The sequence below is a fragment of the Sitophilus oryzae genome, unplaced genomic scaffold (genome assembly GCF_002938485.1).
Source record: "Sitophilus oryzae breed Bouriz unplaced genomic scaffold, Soryzae_2.0 scaffold_1063_pilon_pilon, whole genome shotgun sequence".
NCBI lineage: Eukaryota > Metazoa > Arthropoda > Insecta > Coleoptera > Curculionidae > Sitophilus > Sitophilus oryzae.
The window spans coordinates 666126-680628 of record NW_022145686.1 but is presented as its reverse complement, the minus strand read 5'-3'; the positions used below and the strand labels follow the sequence as shown (position 1 = coordinate 680628).

The 14503-nt window shown below is 31.6% G+C and overlaps 1 protein-coding gene across 1 annotated transcript in view; it reads left to right on the top strand.

Moving 5' to 3' along the window:
• The window catches only part of LOC115878989 (gamma-aminobutyric acid receptor subunit beta-like), a 95508-nt gene that overhangs the window by 62065 nt on the left and 18940 nt on the right, over positions 1–14503 (top strand). Inside the window, exon 5 of the mRNA XM_030895608.1 lies at positions 5925–6077. Within this exon, the coding sequence (XP_030751468.1) occupies positions 5925–6077 (153 nt within the window). The remainder of the gene's footprint in view (positions 1–5924; positions 6078–14503) is intronic.

Genomic DNA, 14503 nt, shown 5'->3' with positions numbered 1-14503 from the left:
TAAATAAACAAATTAAGTATCACGAGACGTAATTAAATCGTGAAGCCGAACGCATGACGTACACCTCTCCCTAGAACTTTAAGTATTGACAGAGGTATTGATTGGGTCGACCGGTCAACTGCGACAAATCTGCTATATCCCCTTCCTCGTCTCTTAGCGATGTGCACAGTTTCTCGGTTTATTTCATACGTTTGGCAACGTGTTTACTGTCCTCTCTTTGCTCAGTACATTATAAACGCATTGCACTCTTCTTAAATACGGAAATCTCGACCCAAGACTAACCTTTGCCAGCCCTTAGTATACAAATGCATGCATCCAAGATGGCTCCACATTCCGGAAAAGCTCTGTATCAGGATTCCTATTTAAGATTTTCTCTTCAAACTTTTTACAAAATATGTGTTTAATGGTAGTTCACCTCCATACAGTAATACAAATTATTTTCAAACCGTTCTCGAACATTCTGAAGAACTTGCGGGGTCACTTCGCGACAAACATCAATAATTCGTCTTCGCAGGACTTAATATGTATATGTAATAATGAAGCGGGTGGAGTGCTATATACTTTACTTTTTATGTCTCCCCATAGAGAAAAGTCTAAAGGAGTCAAGTCGGGTGACCGGAAAGGCCACTCAATTGCACCCCTTCGTCCTATCCACCGACCGGGTAAGTTATTGTTTAAAAATTACGCACATTTTGAGAGCAATGTGGAGGTGCACCATCTTGTTGAAATATTAGTTACTCTTCGACGTATCCAGGATTGTTCTCTATGATGTCAGTTAGGGCTGGGTCGATGGTATTTTCCAGTAAATCCAAGTACATATCATCTGTTGGATTTCCAGGAAGAAAAAAAGGACCCACAATAGAATTTCCAAAAATACCAACCCACCCGTTCAATTTCTGAGGGTTTTGTGTGTGCACCTCGTGAAAAACCCTGGGGTTGTCTTCAGCCCAGTACCGACAGTTGTGCCGATTAACTACACCGTTCAAAAAGAAAGTACACTCATCCGAAAAACATACATTAAATAGGAAATTATTATCATTGGCCACTCGTTCACTCATAGTTTTACAAAATTGCAAGCGACGATCAAAATCGCCTTTGTTGCGTTCAAGTACCAACTGAATTTTGTACGGATGGAAGTTGTGTTTTTTTAATATCCTTTGAACACTTGTACGATTCACGCCGGACTCATTGACTAATTTTCTTGTACTCAGCGTACTATCCATAGCAACTTGCCCCAATACGAATACCTCCATAGCTTCATTTACTACAGGATTTTCCCTCTGCCTCTTTTTATTCATAACGAAACCAGTTTTTTGCTCCTAACTCGCGAACAATTTTGCCATAAACCTGTTTGTCAAGATGGCGTTCATTGAATATCTGTGCAACCCGATTGCCACATTCATTATTTTTAAAATTTAGTTCGATTATTTTCACTTTTTCTGCAAGTGAGTACACCATAATTGTCATAAAGTTTAACGATATTGAGAAGAACTTCAACTCACAAGTCACAGAACAGCTATCTAGCAACTACCCCACCTGATCGTTCAACCTTGTAGCAAGTGAAAAAATGCGTAAACATCTAGAAATAATAAGAAAAAACAGCAAATTGGTTGAAGGATTTTATCCTTATCATTTACTCTGATAAATGTTTAAATAAACTTTTCAAATTTCAATCCTTCATATTTTCTCAATGACTCGACCGATTTTCAAAAACGAAGCGGGAAAGTATAGAGAATAGAAAGCCCTTTTCATTGCGGTACCACTTGACCCCCCTTTCCATTTGAAAAAAATTGGGGGATGACACCCCCGCTTAGAGGGTTGAAGAGTTTGCAATAATTTTTGGGGCAAAAGTTGTCCCCCGCACAAACAAAATTGACGTGTTTTTGAATTTTCTGAAAAAAAAATTACCCTGGCCGTTATGCCTTGAGGAACGTTTTCGATGGGCCACCCTGTATATCTATATTTGTTTAGTTCAGCGAATTTGCTATAAAATTCCAGTTTTAAAAATATCTTAATTCCATAGAGTATATTAAGTGGTTTTTGAATTATGAGCAAGTCCATGAGCACGTCAATCTAGACGTCAGGAACCTTCGTATGACAACTTCTAATCGAGACGATCGACTTATTGTAAGTTTATCGCTAAGAAACCGCCGTTTGCCAGCTTTTCAAATTGATAATGAATTACACTTAAGGAGCGTACATATTAACTAACGGACTATAAGAAGATTAAATGAAGCAAATCTTATGTCAAGAACTGCTTATAAAATCATCAAAATCGGCCCATTAAAACAAAATATATTAACCTTTAAGATACATCAAAGTTTTAAAGTGCCCATTTTTCGTGCCTGATAATGTATTTCAAAAACTATACATTTTAGTCATATACTTTTTCTAATAAAACAAACATTTTTTTTATTAGAATCCAAAAATCAATTAATATATAGGGTGTTCCATTACAAAAAACATAACTTTGATGTGTAACTTTTTTTGGCGACACTCTGTAGAACTCTATATAATTTTAGAAAATGCTTTAAATTGATTTACATAAGCTCACAAAATTTCACTTCAATAGAAACTTTTGTTCTCCTTGCAAAAACCGCGTCGTATATGACGCGCCACCCTGTATCAGTCGATTTCAATCAAAATTTCAATGATTAGAATATAAGCAGAATAGGTATAGCTTATGCATTATATTTATTTATTTCAATAAATTTACTTAGAAAAAGAATTAAAAAAAATCAAAACATTAAAAAGGAAATAATTAAGAATTTACTAAAATTACTAAAATAAAAAATTAAAAGTAACGCAAAAAAATGAGTAAACATTTTAGTATTTTATCTATAAAACACAATACAGAAGGTTTCACATTAATACATTCACAGTAACTGAATTTTGAGGTAACAGTCTCTGTGTACTCCACTAATATTTCTGGAGAAAATAATTCTGAAATTGTAATTGTAAAATATCAGTTTTATTTATCTACATTTAAATTTAGAATTTTATGCAATTAAAGTATGTAACTATAGCATTTGGTAAAAGAAAGAATATTATAATTAACTATAGCCCTAATTTTAGCGATAATAATGAAACAATAAGTTAAATGTGAAGAGATCATTAGAAAAAAAGCGATAGGTTAAAGCCTCCTTACAATCTAGAAATGTCATGGGAATTGAAGAAAAAATATTATCCGAGTTATTAGTGAAATATCTCTACCTCTCCCTATATTGTATCTACTCTTATTTAAACTGGAAAAAAATTCATTCTTTTAATTTTGTGTGTCCAATTAAAGCATATTCAATATTACTTACGAGGTCTGTACACTGTGAGCTTCCATATGCACATTTTATAGATAAGAAAATTCAAAATATATTATTGTATTAAGAGTTATGATGAGGATTTTATGTATTTTACCGCTAGCGTTTTGCAATAGAATAAAGATTTATCCCTTGATGTCTATACTTGGCTTAAAACGCCTATGTTTTTCTATGGTAATAGCACGGCATATAAATCACACGGCAGGCTAACTCTGCCAAGATCCCATTGTTTAAAATTTCTATAAAATTTGACCTTGAAATCACCATTATGGGTGCTGAGTCAGGGCCGGATTAAAACGTATTAAAAAATTTCCCAGAAAATAAACTATTGATTAGACAGGGTCGTATTAAAAAAATTACTGTAATTGACTGAAACTGAATTTTATGTACACCAATACTTTTCTCTAAACAAATGAATCGTTAACCGCGCACACTACTCGTAAAGTAAAAATGAAAAATTAATTAAACATTTAACTGTAGAGAATAGACAATTAAAATTAAAAAACATGCCAGGAGTTACAATTAAGAATTAAAGAAATACCCAATAAAAGATCTATTGAATAATCTAAAGAGACTATGTACAAATTATGTCTATCAATGGACATAGCAAATTTTGTTAATATTCAAATTGCACAAATTAACAAATCAGCTAAAGGAAGAAAAGTAACTGATGAATTTAAATATAAATGTTTGGCTATATACTTTTCCGGGCCAAAAATATACAAGACGCTTTTGACAAATCAATTTTGCCTTCCACGTCCAGAGACCCACAGACACTAAGATAATGAATATATGACATTTATATCAAACCTGGCTTAGAAAATCTTAGTGTATTTGAGACTCTAAAAAAGAAAAGTTGAAAGTTTCAATGAACCGGATGAACTTAATCGATATTGTGTTCTATGTATTGATGATATGAAAATCAAGTGCAATTTATTTTATAATAGTGGTCGTGATAATATTGTAGGTTTTGAGGACCAGAAGGGGAACAGAGAGTTTAAACCAGCTCGAGTGTCTAATGTTGTTATGGTGAGAGGTATCTTTACCAATGGGAAGCAGTCCCTAGCTTATTTTCAAGCTTTTATTTAACTTGTTTTGTATGTATGTTTGTTCGGGGCAAATCTTGTAAGCTAAATTAGAAGCACTTCCTTTCATTGTAGGAAATTGAAATTTGGCATGTAGGTTCAGTCCCGATGACAATACATTTTCTTGGCATGACCCGAATTTTTGACAGATGTCAAAAAAATTTCAAAGTTGTCCGATTTTGATAAAAATCTATATATAGGACGGCCATGGGTTAAAATGAAAGAAAAAAAATTGAGCTGTCAAATTTGACAGCTGTCAAAAAAATTTCAAAAGTTGTCCGATTTTGATAAAAATCTATATATAGGATGGCCATGGCTTAAAATGAAAAAGAAAATTGAGCTGTCAAATTTGACAGCTGTCTAAAAAATCTTAAAGTTGTCCGATTTTGATAAAAATCGATATATTGGATACTCCCTACCCCATAGTCGGTTTTCATTTTATTTGTCTCACATTTGAACTGTCAAATTTGACAGCTGTCGTTTTTTTTAAGTTCTCCTTTTTTAATGAAAATCGATTTATGTACATATTATTAGGATGCTCATAGGAAGTTATTTAAGAAAAAGAATTGAGTTTAAGTGTGTGGCACTGAGAAACCAGCATAACTAAAAAGTAAAAAATAAATTTAAGAAAAAAAACTTTTTAAAAACAAGCTTTTATGTAAATACATTAAAAAGAAAAAAATAAACTTTTTCTTTAAAACTTTTATTATTAACTTATAACATCATTACACAATTTTATATTATATAAAAGCTTGTCGCGAGATTTGAGTGTACAGTTTCACTCATAAAAATCTGGTACGACAACTTTATCTTGTAATTCCTGTAATTCTTGTAATTCCAATATCTTGTAAACCTATCATTATTCCCATCCAGGATAAATTCATCCAGATTAGAAGAACATTTAAAAAACTTTGTGTCCGAATATTACACACTGGTAGTGAAAATTGCCAAAATGATCTGGCAAACATCTTATTATAAAAAACAACGAGACCTCTGTTCTTTTCTCTCTGAATTGTCATGGGCTATCAATAAAAATTAAAAATAGATACGGATAATCAGAAAAACAGATTAAACAGAAAAACAATTTAGAAATAAATCTTGTTTGTCATTTTGTAGGATACCTAATAATAAAAATTACTTTGAATGCCGTACTTCCATTGTACTACTAAACTACAAAAACCAAATATATCACACAATAAACAAAAATAAAAAAACAAAATATATCACTCAAGAAAAGAATGAAATAAATTAAGCCGCACGCTACTGACTCGAAGCTGCCGTAACTGTATGTCTGTTGCTGGCACCCATAATGGCGGCGTGCGCAAGGATATGCGCCTAGCGTTCCCGCCACAGCGATTTGGCCTGCCGTGGGATTTATATGCCGTGATAATAGTGCAAATTGTAAGTCTCTTATGCTATTAAGTTTTATTATATATTTTTTAAGTGCATTTAAGTCTCATATTGTCCTAACTAAATTATTGTAATAACTATAAAGCCAAAAATTATTTGTTTAATTTTATTTTAGGGATTTACCAAAGATTATCTCTTTCATTCAAACTTCAGAGGAACATTGGATATTTCATTTTTCAAACATATCTACCAAGTATTCTCATTGTTATGCTATCATGGGTTTCATTTTGGATTAATCATGAAGCTACGAGCGCAAGAGTTGCTTTAGGTAAGCTGCTTGTTTTATTAAAATCGTTACTGAATAAAAGGGCTATTGAAAGAGTATCTATAACAGCAAATTTAGACAGACTGCGGAAGTGTTATAATATGTCCTGAATTCTGTTTTATTAGAACCGTTATTTTTTTTAACATGTTAAAATATAAAGTGGAACTGAATTTGCTTGTTTTTACTACATGAGGTGAATAAATGTTAATAATTAAACACAGCAAATTTACCATCTTTATTATTTTTAATAAAGTAATAAGCTCGAAAATCTAAGCACTAAAACATAATTAGTTAGCTTTAGCTATTTGTTGGTTTTATAATTAATTGGTTCAATACACGTACCTATTTATTTTATAGGGTGTATCTAGAAAATTGTGAAACATTTCGGGAAGCGATTGCGTGTGAAAAAATAAGGAGTCATTAGTCATTACATTGTTATTACAATGCAAAAAAAAGGCATGGCGCCCCCTACAAGTAGGAGTCATATATTGTGATCAAATTTCTCATGTCAAAAAACACCGAGAAAAGGAGGGAAAAATAATCGGCGCAACCTTCAACAACTCGTTAACCGTATACACAAGGTATACACCAGTATTTACACTAGTATACACCAGTATTTACACTAGTATATACTGGTATATACGGTTACGGACTGTTGAGGGCTGCTCCATTTATTTATCCTTCTTTTTAGTAGTAATATTAAATTACAGTAAATTTGAGGTAGTATTAAATGAATATGTGTAACAGTAGTATTTAAGCAAATTATAGTATAATAATTTGCTTGAATACTAATATTATATACCGGGTGGTGCATAGGAACATTGGAACCATAGGAAATCCCATGCAAATTTTGAACTGTTCAAATATTGGCTCGTTTATTGATTTTACAGCTAAGTCGTAAATATTTTTTTTAAAGGTTTATGTATGGTAAATACACATGCCAAATTCGATCAATTTTGGACCAGCCGATTTTGAGTAATTTAAGAAAAATTGCATTTTTAAATTAAAACCGAACAGGTAACAATCAAACACCAGTCAAAAACTGACATACCTTAGGTTTACAAACTATATAACTTTGTCATTGTCAAAAGTAATTTAATTTTAATTTAATTTTAATATTCAGGTGAAATTAACCGAAACATGTCAGATATACTGTCTAAAAATAAATTTAGCAAATTCATTTTTAAAGATGTACTAAATTTTTAAAAAGTACAGATACTAATATGGTCGATATAGTTTGTTTATTTCATTAAAAAATAAAAAAACTGTTTAAATATTTGTTAAAGAGGATCAATTAATATGATTCCAGTATTCAAACCACATTAATTATTGACTGTTTGCGTTGATTAATAATAATTGCCCCAAATACTAAAAAACTGAATTTTCTCTGTGTATTAGACAGTGTGGTAAAAAGTAACACCTTAAAAATGATATTTCATTTTTTTACAAATGCTTATTTATAACAACAGCGACATTCATTTTCAAAACTTATTATTATATTGATTTCTGATTCAAATCCACATTTATTTAGAATAATTTATTAACGAACATAATTAAGTATGTAATTAATCAGTATTTGGGCGGAAATAATGGTGGTATATTTAATTAATGGTATACTCTTTTATAAAGATTTAAATAGTTTTCTTTTTGCATACAAATGGGCTAGTAATATTATCATTTTGATAAAAACGATAATATTACTAGCCTGTACATTTTGTACATTTGTTGCTTTAAAAATAATCTAAAATGTCAATATTCCATGGGTATATTGATAAATGAGGTCTAAATTCTAAGAAAATGCATTTTCTACGAAAACTTGAAGGTATAGGTAAAAAGTGGTATAATACAATTTGATAGACAATTAAATTGTGTATCTGATTCTCATAAAATATACAGGGTGTTCCATTTAAATTAAACAAGTTATTGCCGTTTAAACCTAGAAATAATTTAAAATAAATTTTTTACACACTCTGTATGAGGTAGTATTATTTTTTATTATTGCAACACAATAACTGATCAATAAATAGACTTCAGTAAATATTTAGTATTAAGCCCCATACTCACACTTCGCTCCTTCGTCCCTTCCTCGCGTTACTTCGTCACTTCACTTCGTTCCTTCGTCCCTTCGCTTTCTTCCTTCGTCCATTCAGTGCTTGGAAATTAGTCGATTATGTAACAATACACCACAACATATTTTTAATATAGCAGCTACATGTTTATTACGAAATATCTAGTAACCTCTAAAATTTTTAAAAAATCCGAAAGGCGCATAATTTTTATTTTATAAAACTGCAATTCTTTGTCGTGTAAAAATAAAAATTGAAATTTAATAATATACAGTGTGTCCACGGATTGACTCCCAAAGAGGAAAAACTTTTTTTTCCTGGGTTTATGAAAAAAAGTTATTCTTCAGAAAAACTCCTGCTTGAGCTTAAACGACCAACAGGTATTATATTTTTACAAATGTATATACCGAGTGTTAAAAAGTTTAAAAAATATGGAAAACGCTAAGAACAAAGTACTTGTATATGTAAAAATACGATGAAAAGTTATTAATAAAAGTTCTAGGGATTGAAAAACTACACCACGTTACCAAATTTTTTCTCGCTACCTAAATGTACAGGGATTGGTAAAAGATTCCTCTCCATATAAAATACCATTTACTCTAAATTAACTTAACTTTTAAGTCCTTGTTTACCTTTTCCTTACTTCCCTTTTTAAATTAACCAATGGAGACTATAAATTGGTAAAAAATAAAACTCGGACACGATTAATTATTAAACTTTTTTTTAGAAAACGAATGAAAAATAAAAAAAAATATTGTTGCGCAAACAAATAATAGATAATAAAAACAGGTTGTCAATTTAAAAAAAAACAAAAAGCTTTTTTTTTAAGTAAATGGTATTTTATGTGGAGAGGAATCTTTTACCAATCCCTGTACATTTAGGTAGCGAGATAAAATTTGGTAACGCGGTGTAGTTTTTCAATCTCTAGAACTTTTATTAATAACATTTCATCGTATTTTTACATACCGTGCTGGCAACGGATACTTTTGGGTCGGCATTTACATGTGTGGAAGTAAATCGCATAGGGATCTTATTAAGTCGGAGTGAGAGAAATGCGACCGACCGACGCGACGCGCGGCGGTGTGCTGTTGCGGCGTTGCCGATACGCCAAAAAATCACGATCGCAAACCGCTTATTTTTAAAAGACTTTTTTTTCAAGAGATAACTAGATAAAATCATTAGACATGTTTCTGAGCATCTGAAATGGAATTAAAAGGATATCGTTAGGGTGTCATTTTTTTTATAACGAGAAGACGTCAATAATCGCGATAATTTAAAAATTCAACTTTTTAACATATAACAGGCCATAACTCAAGAACCACTTTAGATATTGAAACTTTTTTTTATTTTTAAGATCGGATATTTTACAATATGTTTACATAAGAAAAATTCGATAAGGTTGTTTTCTATTCAAAAATTGCAAAAAATCCATCCGTTTACTTTTAGAGCATAGCAATTTTCAGCAATCGTGTAATTTTTTTATTGATAAAGATTTTCACATGCTCTTTACAAAGAAAATACAGCAGAAATATTAACAAAGTTCTTGAAAAAACTACAATTTATTATTTCTAATAGATTCCGAGATATCGATTTTTGAATTCAGAGTTCTAATGGCGCGACCACTATCGAACACCCACTCAATTCCACTTATTTTTACCAAATATGTAAGTGTTTCTAGCTTGCACTTAAAAAAATTCTAGCTATAGGGAATATTACAACGATTCGTTAATAAACGAACAAATTAAGTATTACGAGACGTAATTAAATCGTGAAGGTGAACGCATGGCGTACACCTTTCCCTAGAACTTAAAGTACTAACAGAGGTATTGATTGGGTCGCCCGGTCAACTGTGACAAATCTGTTTTATCCCCTTCCACGTTTCTTAGCGATGTGCACAGTTTCTCGTATTTCATATGTTTGGCAACGTGTTTACTGTCCTCTCTTTGTTTAGTACATTATAAACGCATTTTACTCTTCTTACATACGGAAATCTCGACCCAAGACTAACCTTTGCGAGCCCTTAGTATACAAGTACTTTGTTCTTAGCGTTTCCCATATTTTTTAAACTTTTTAACACTCGGTATATACATTTGTAAAAATAATATGCCTGTTGGTCGTTTAAGCTCAAGCAGGAGTTTTTATGAAGAATAACTTTTTTTCATAAACCCACGAATAAAAAAGTTTTCCCTCATTGGGAGTCAATCCGTGGACACATTGTATATATTTTTTTAACAAATCCGAATATTTCAGTATCATGTACAAGGTATATCAGTATGAAAGTACAAGACGAGTCAACAGTAAAGTTTATTATGTAATTTATATCGATACTATGAAATATGACATACTAATTAAACGTTGTGATGTCAATCCCCATTTCTTCAGATATTTTTGTAAAGGCATCATGCACACTATTTCTATTTTTTTATTTTTGTCGCTACGATTACATAAATATGGACATGTATTTTTTCACAAATATGAAGAGAATATTGTTTTTTTCTTCCATTTTTAGACTACTGTGTGTGAATTATTTTTATATCGACTGGCGATTGCTAGATGTACAGGATGTCCCATTTTTGTGTGTTTTATGGGGTTTCTGGTTTATGAGTAGAGATGATGCCGTTTTCACATCATTGTTCTACTTATTATGAAACTAAATATGCTACACACAGATTTATCCTAGCCTTCTTAGTTCAAAGTTATTTCTTATTTCTTTCTTTTACTTTTTATTTTTTAATTAGTAGAAATTTTTGCATTTTTCGATAACCTTTGTATCTCGATTATCTTATAACTTATCGAAAAGGTGAAAAGGATCAGTGATGGGCGGTGGGTAAGTACCCAATTAGTAGATAAATAAAATCTGGGTATATACCTACCTGTAGATTTAGATGAATATCCTAATTTTAATAAAAGGAGTTTCCGACGACCGCATAGTAAATACTCGGTATAATACCGGGAATAGAAATATACCAATATTATATAAGGAATATTGTAGATATACTCGTATTCCTGATATTACTGGTATTATACCGGGTATTTACTATGTGGTCGTTGGAAATTCCTTTTATAAAATTAGACTGTTCATCTAAATGTACAGGTATAAACCGGATACCCTGATTTCGTTTTGTTCTACCCATTGAGTACTTACCCACCGCCCGCGTCTCGTTTTTCAGGTAGAATGCAGTGACGAAACTAGTTCTTCGTTGGGAGCTGTCTATTTCGAAAAATGTTTCAAACTTATGTTCTTTTTTTAAACAGGACACTCTATATATTATTTTTTACTTTATTTGCCTTGTTATGAGCTTTATAAAATTATAATATACTCTATATTTATTTATTTAACATTGAACTGAAGATGTTATCGTGGAGACTATAATAAAAAGAAGAAATAATTTATTGGGCAAGTCCACAGTAAGATTAATCATGAGACATGACTAAAACAGACTACCCGTAGACACTCAGTGTTTCTGCCTTCCGGCTTCGTCAGTACGGGAGGAATCAGCAACGATGAACTAGCGATTCTGAAAAAAGAAGAAGAAGGGAAGCAAACGAGGCACAAGACGCCATTTGCAGCCTGGTTAGGCAGTAGCTTACAATTTGAAGCGTTACCACCGAAAAACCGCTGCGGAAGCGTTCCAACACACCTCGCCGCTATCACCTTGGCCCAGAGATAACAATAAACAAAAGATGTTATCGTGGGGACTATAATGAAAAAAAGAAATAATTTATTGGGCAAGTCTACAGTAAGATTAGTCATGAGACATGACTAAAACAGACTACCCGTAGACACTCAATGTTTCTGCCTTCCGGCTTCGTCAATACGGGAGGAATCAGCAACGATGAACTAGCGATTCTGAAAAAAAAGAAGAAGGGAAGCAAACGAGGCACAAGGCGCCATTTGCTAATAATTTTGCTTTGCATCGTGATATTTTGATAAACTAAAAGGAAACCGAACTTGTGCTGCTTTTAAATAACATGCCAATAACCAACATTTTACGTCGAATAAATTAGTTGATTGTTTTGATTACCTAATTTAAACCGGCCGATTATGTAATAAAGTTAAATAACGCATTTTTACCCCGTTTATGAAAATAAGTATTTTAGAAAGCCCGTAACAAAGAAAATAAAATAATATACAAAATATCGCATTTAAAAAACATATAAATTTTAGTCAATTGAAAAAAGACAGATTCCAACAAAGAAATAGTTAAGTCACTGCATTCTACGTGAAAAACTGTACGGGAGACCGTTTTCACCTTTTCGATAAGTTATGATACAAAGGGGATCGAAAAATGCAATAATTTCAGATTCGCCCTGTATTTTAGGAAGTAAAAGAACTAGGACATATCTATATGTAGCATCTTTAGTTTCATAAGAAAGTAACATCGTAATGTGAAAACCGCATTTTTGTATCTCGACACATAAACGAGAAACCCTGCAAAACACACGAAAATGGGACACCCTGTAGACGTAATGCCAAATCAAGAAATCAACTACAAATGAAATCCAAGATCGATTTATATATTTTATATACTTTAATATTTTTTTGTGTTTGTGATAATTCCTTTGCTACTTCGTCCAAAAACTGACAGTACGGGGAAGGAGCGTTTTGAGGAAGTAAACGGACGAAGGAGCGTTTTGACGAAGGAACGAAGGAACACACAGTCGCATAAAATCGACAATTTCCCATAGTAAATATAGGATTTTTGTGGACGAAGGGACGCGAGGAAGGAACGAAGTGAAGTAGCGAAGTGTGAATATGGGGCCTTAAAAACTTTGATATCCTTTGAGAAATGAAGTAAAATTTTTACTGCAATTTCACAAAATTGAAAATATTTCAAAAACGGTAAGGTTTAAGTATAATAAACCTTAATCAAATTTACCTTTATTTTAATCGTAGAAACTAAAATTGTAATAATATACATAATGCTCCGTTAGTGTGACGTCATGTAGCAGAAGGTCAGTGTCGCAAAATCCAAACAAAGCAAGAATATAATGGGATAATCTAATTTTTCTTAATTTTTTATTATGTTACTCTGTTCAAAAGATATTTGTGTCTTTCTGAGTAAGTATATAAGCGTTTACTATAGGTATAATTACATAAAAGGATACATATAGGGATAAGTAATATGAGGTTATGTTAAAACAATAAAGAACACGAATTTCCATAGTATTATAGAATTTATTAACTATAAAGTGCACTGGTACGGTTCAAAATTAAATGTACTTACTTGGAAAAATACAATTATCCTTAAGAAAACAGTAATATAATAATAAACGAGAAAAAAAACGGGTTAATGCATGCTTTGTTTAGATTTTGCGACACTGACCTTCCACAATATGACGTCACCACTAATGGAGCGTATATTGCATTTAAAAAAATAAAACTTTGATATTTTTTTATTTATTTGGGATACTCTGTATATTGTAAAAATATTTTTAAATTGTAGCTCTAATATTCCATCAACGAACCCAAAACTTACAATTTGTAAAAATCTAATCATTTAGATAGCAATACTCCGTGTCGTATGTGGTGAACAACCCTGTATATAGGGTGGTCCTAATTGTATTCCGGAAACTTCGGCAGCATATTCTGCAGATAAAAATAAGTAAAAAAGTTCGTATAAATGTATGTCCTAAAATGCTTAGTGAGGGTGTAGAAGTTTCATTTTTATTTCGATTTTTTCCAAATAATTTCTGAAATAACGTCAATATTTGGATGAAAATTGGTGTCTGGGAGTTTTTTGACATGAGAAATTTGATTTTGACCTACATTTGTTTTAACTGGTTTGAAGAGTAATAATTTTTCGTCCGTACCTGTATAAAACTACTGAGGAAAAAAATGTACATTTACGACGTTTTTTACGTGAAAAAGGTCTCTTGGTAAACATCGCTGCGAGTAATGGTTTTCGAGATATTTGGAATCGAAATTATCAATACCTGTCATCATTGACATAATTAAACATGTTGACTAAATAGTTATTAGACTGAAATCATAAATTTGATATGTTTTTGTGCCAAAAGTTCAACAGAAACTGTTTTATCATCATTTTTTGCAGAAAAATTTATGATTAATTTAAAAAAATAAAAATTTTCCAAATTTATTATTTCAGTGAAATAACTATCTACTCAACCTGTCTATTTTTCGTCAATAATGACATGTATTGACTCTTTCCATTCTAAATATCTTAAGAACGGTTGCTCGGAGCGATTTTTAAAAATAGATATTTTTGACGTAAAAAGTCACAGAAATGTATATTTTTTCGCTCGGTAGTTTTATACAGGTACGGACAAAAAGTTATTACGCTTTAAAATAGTTAAAATACATGTAGGTGGCGCCCTCTACTAGTAGGACTCATATTGACA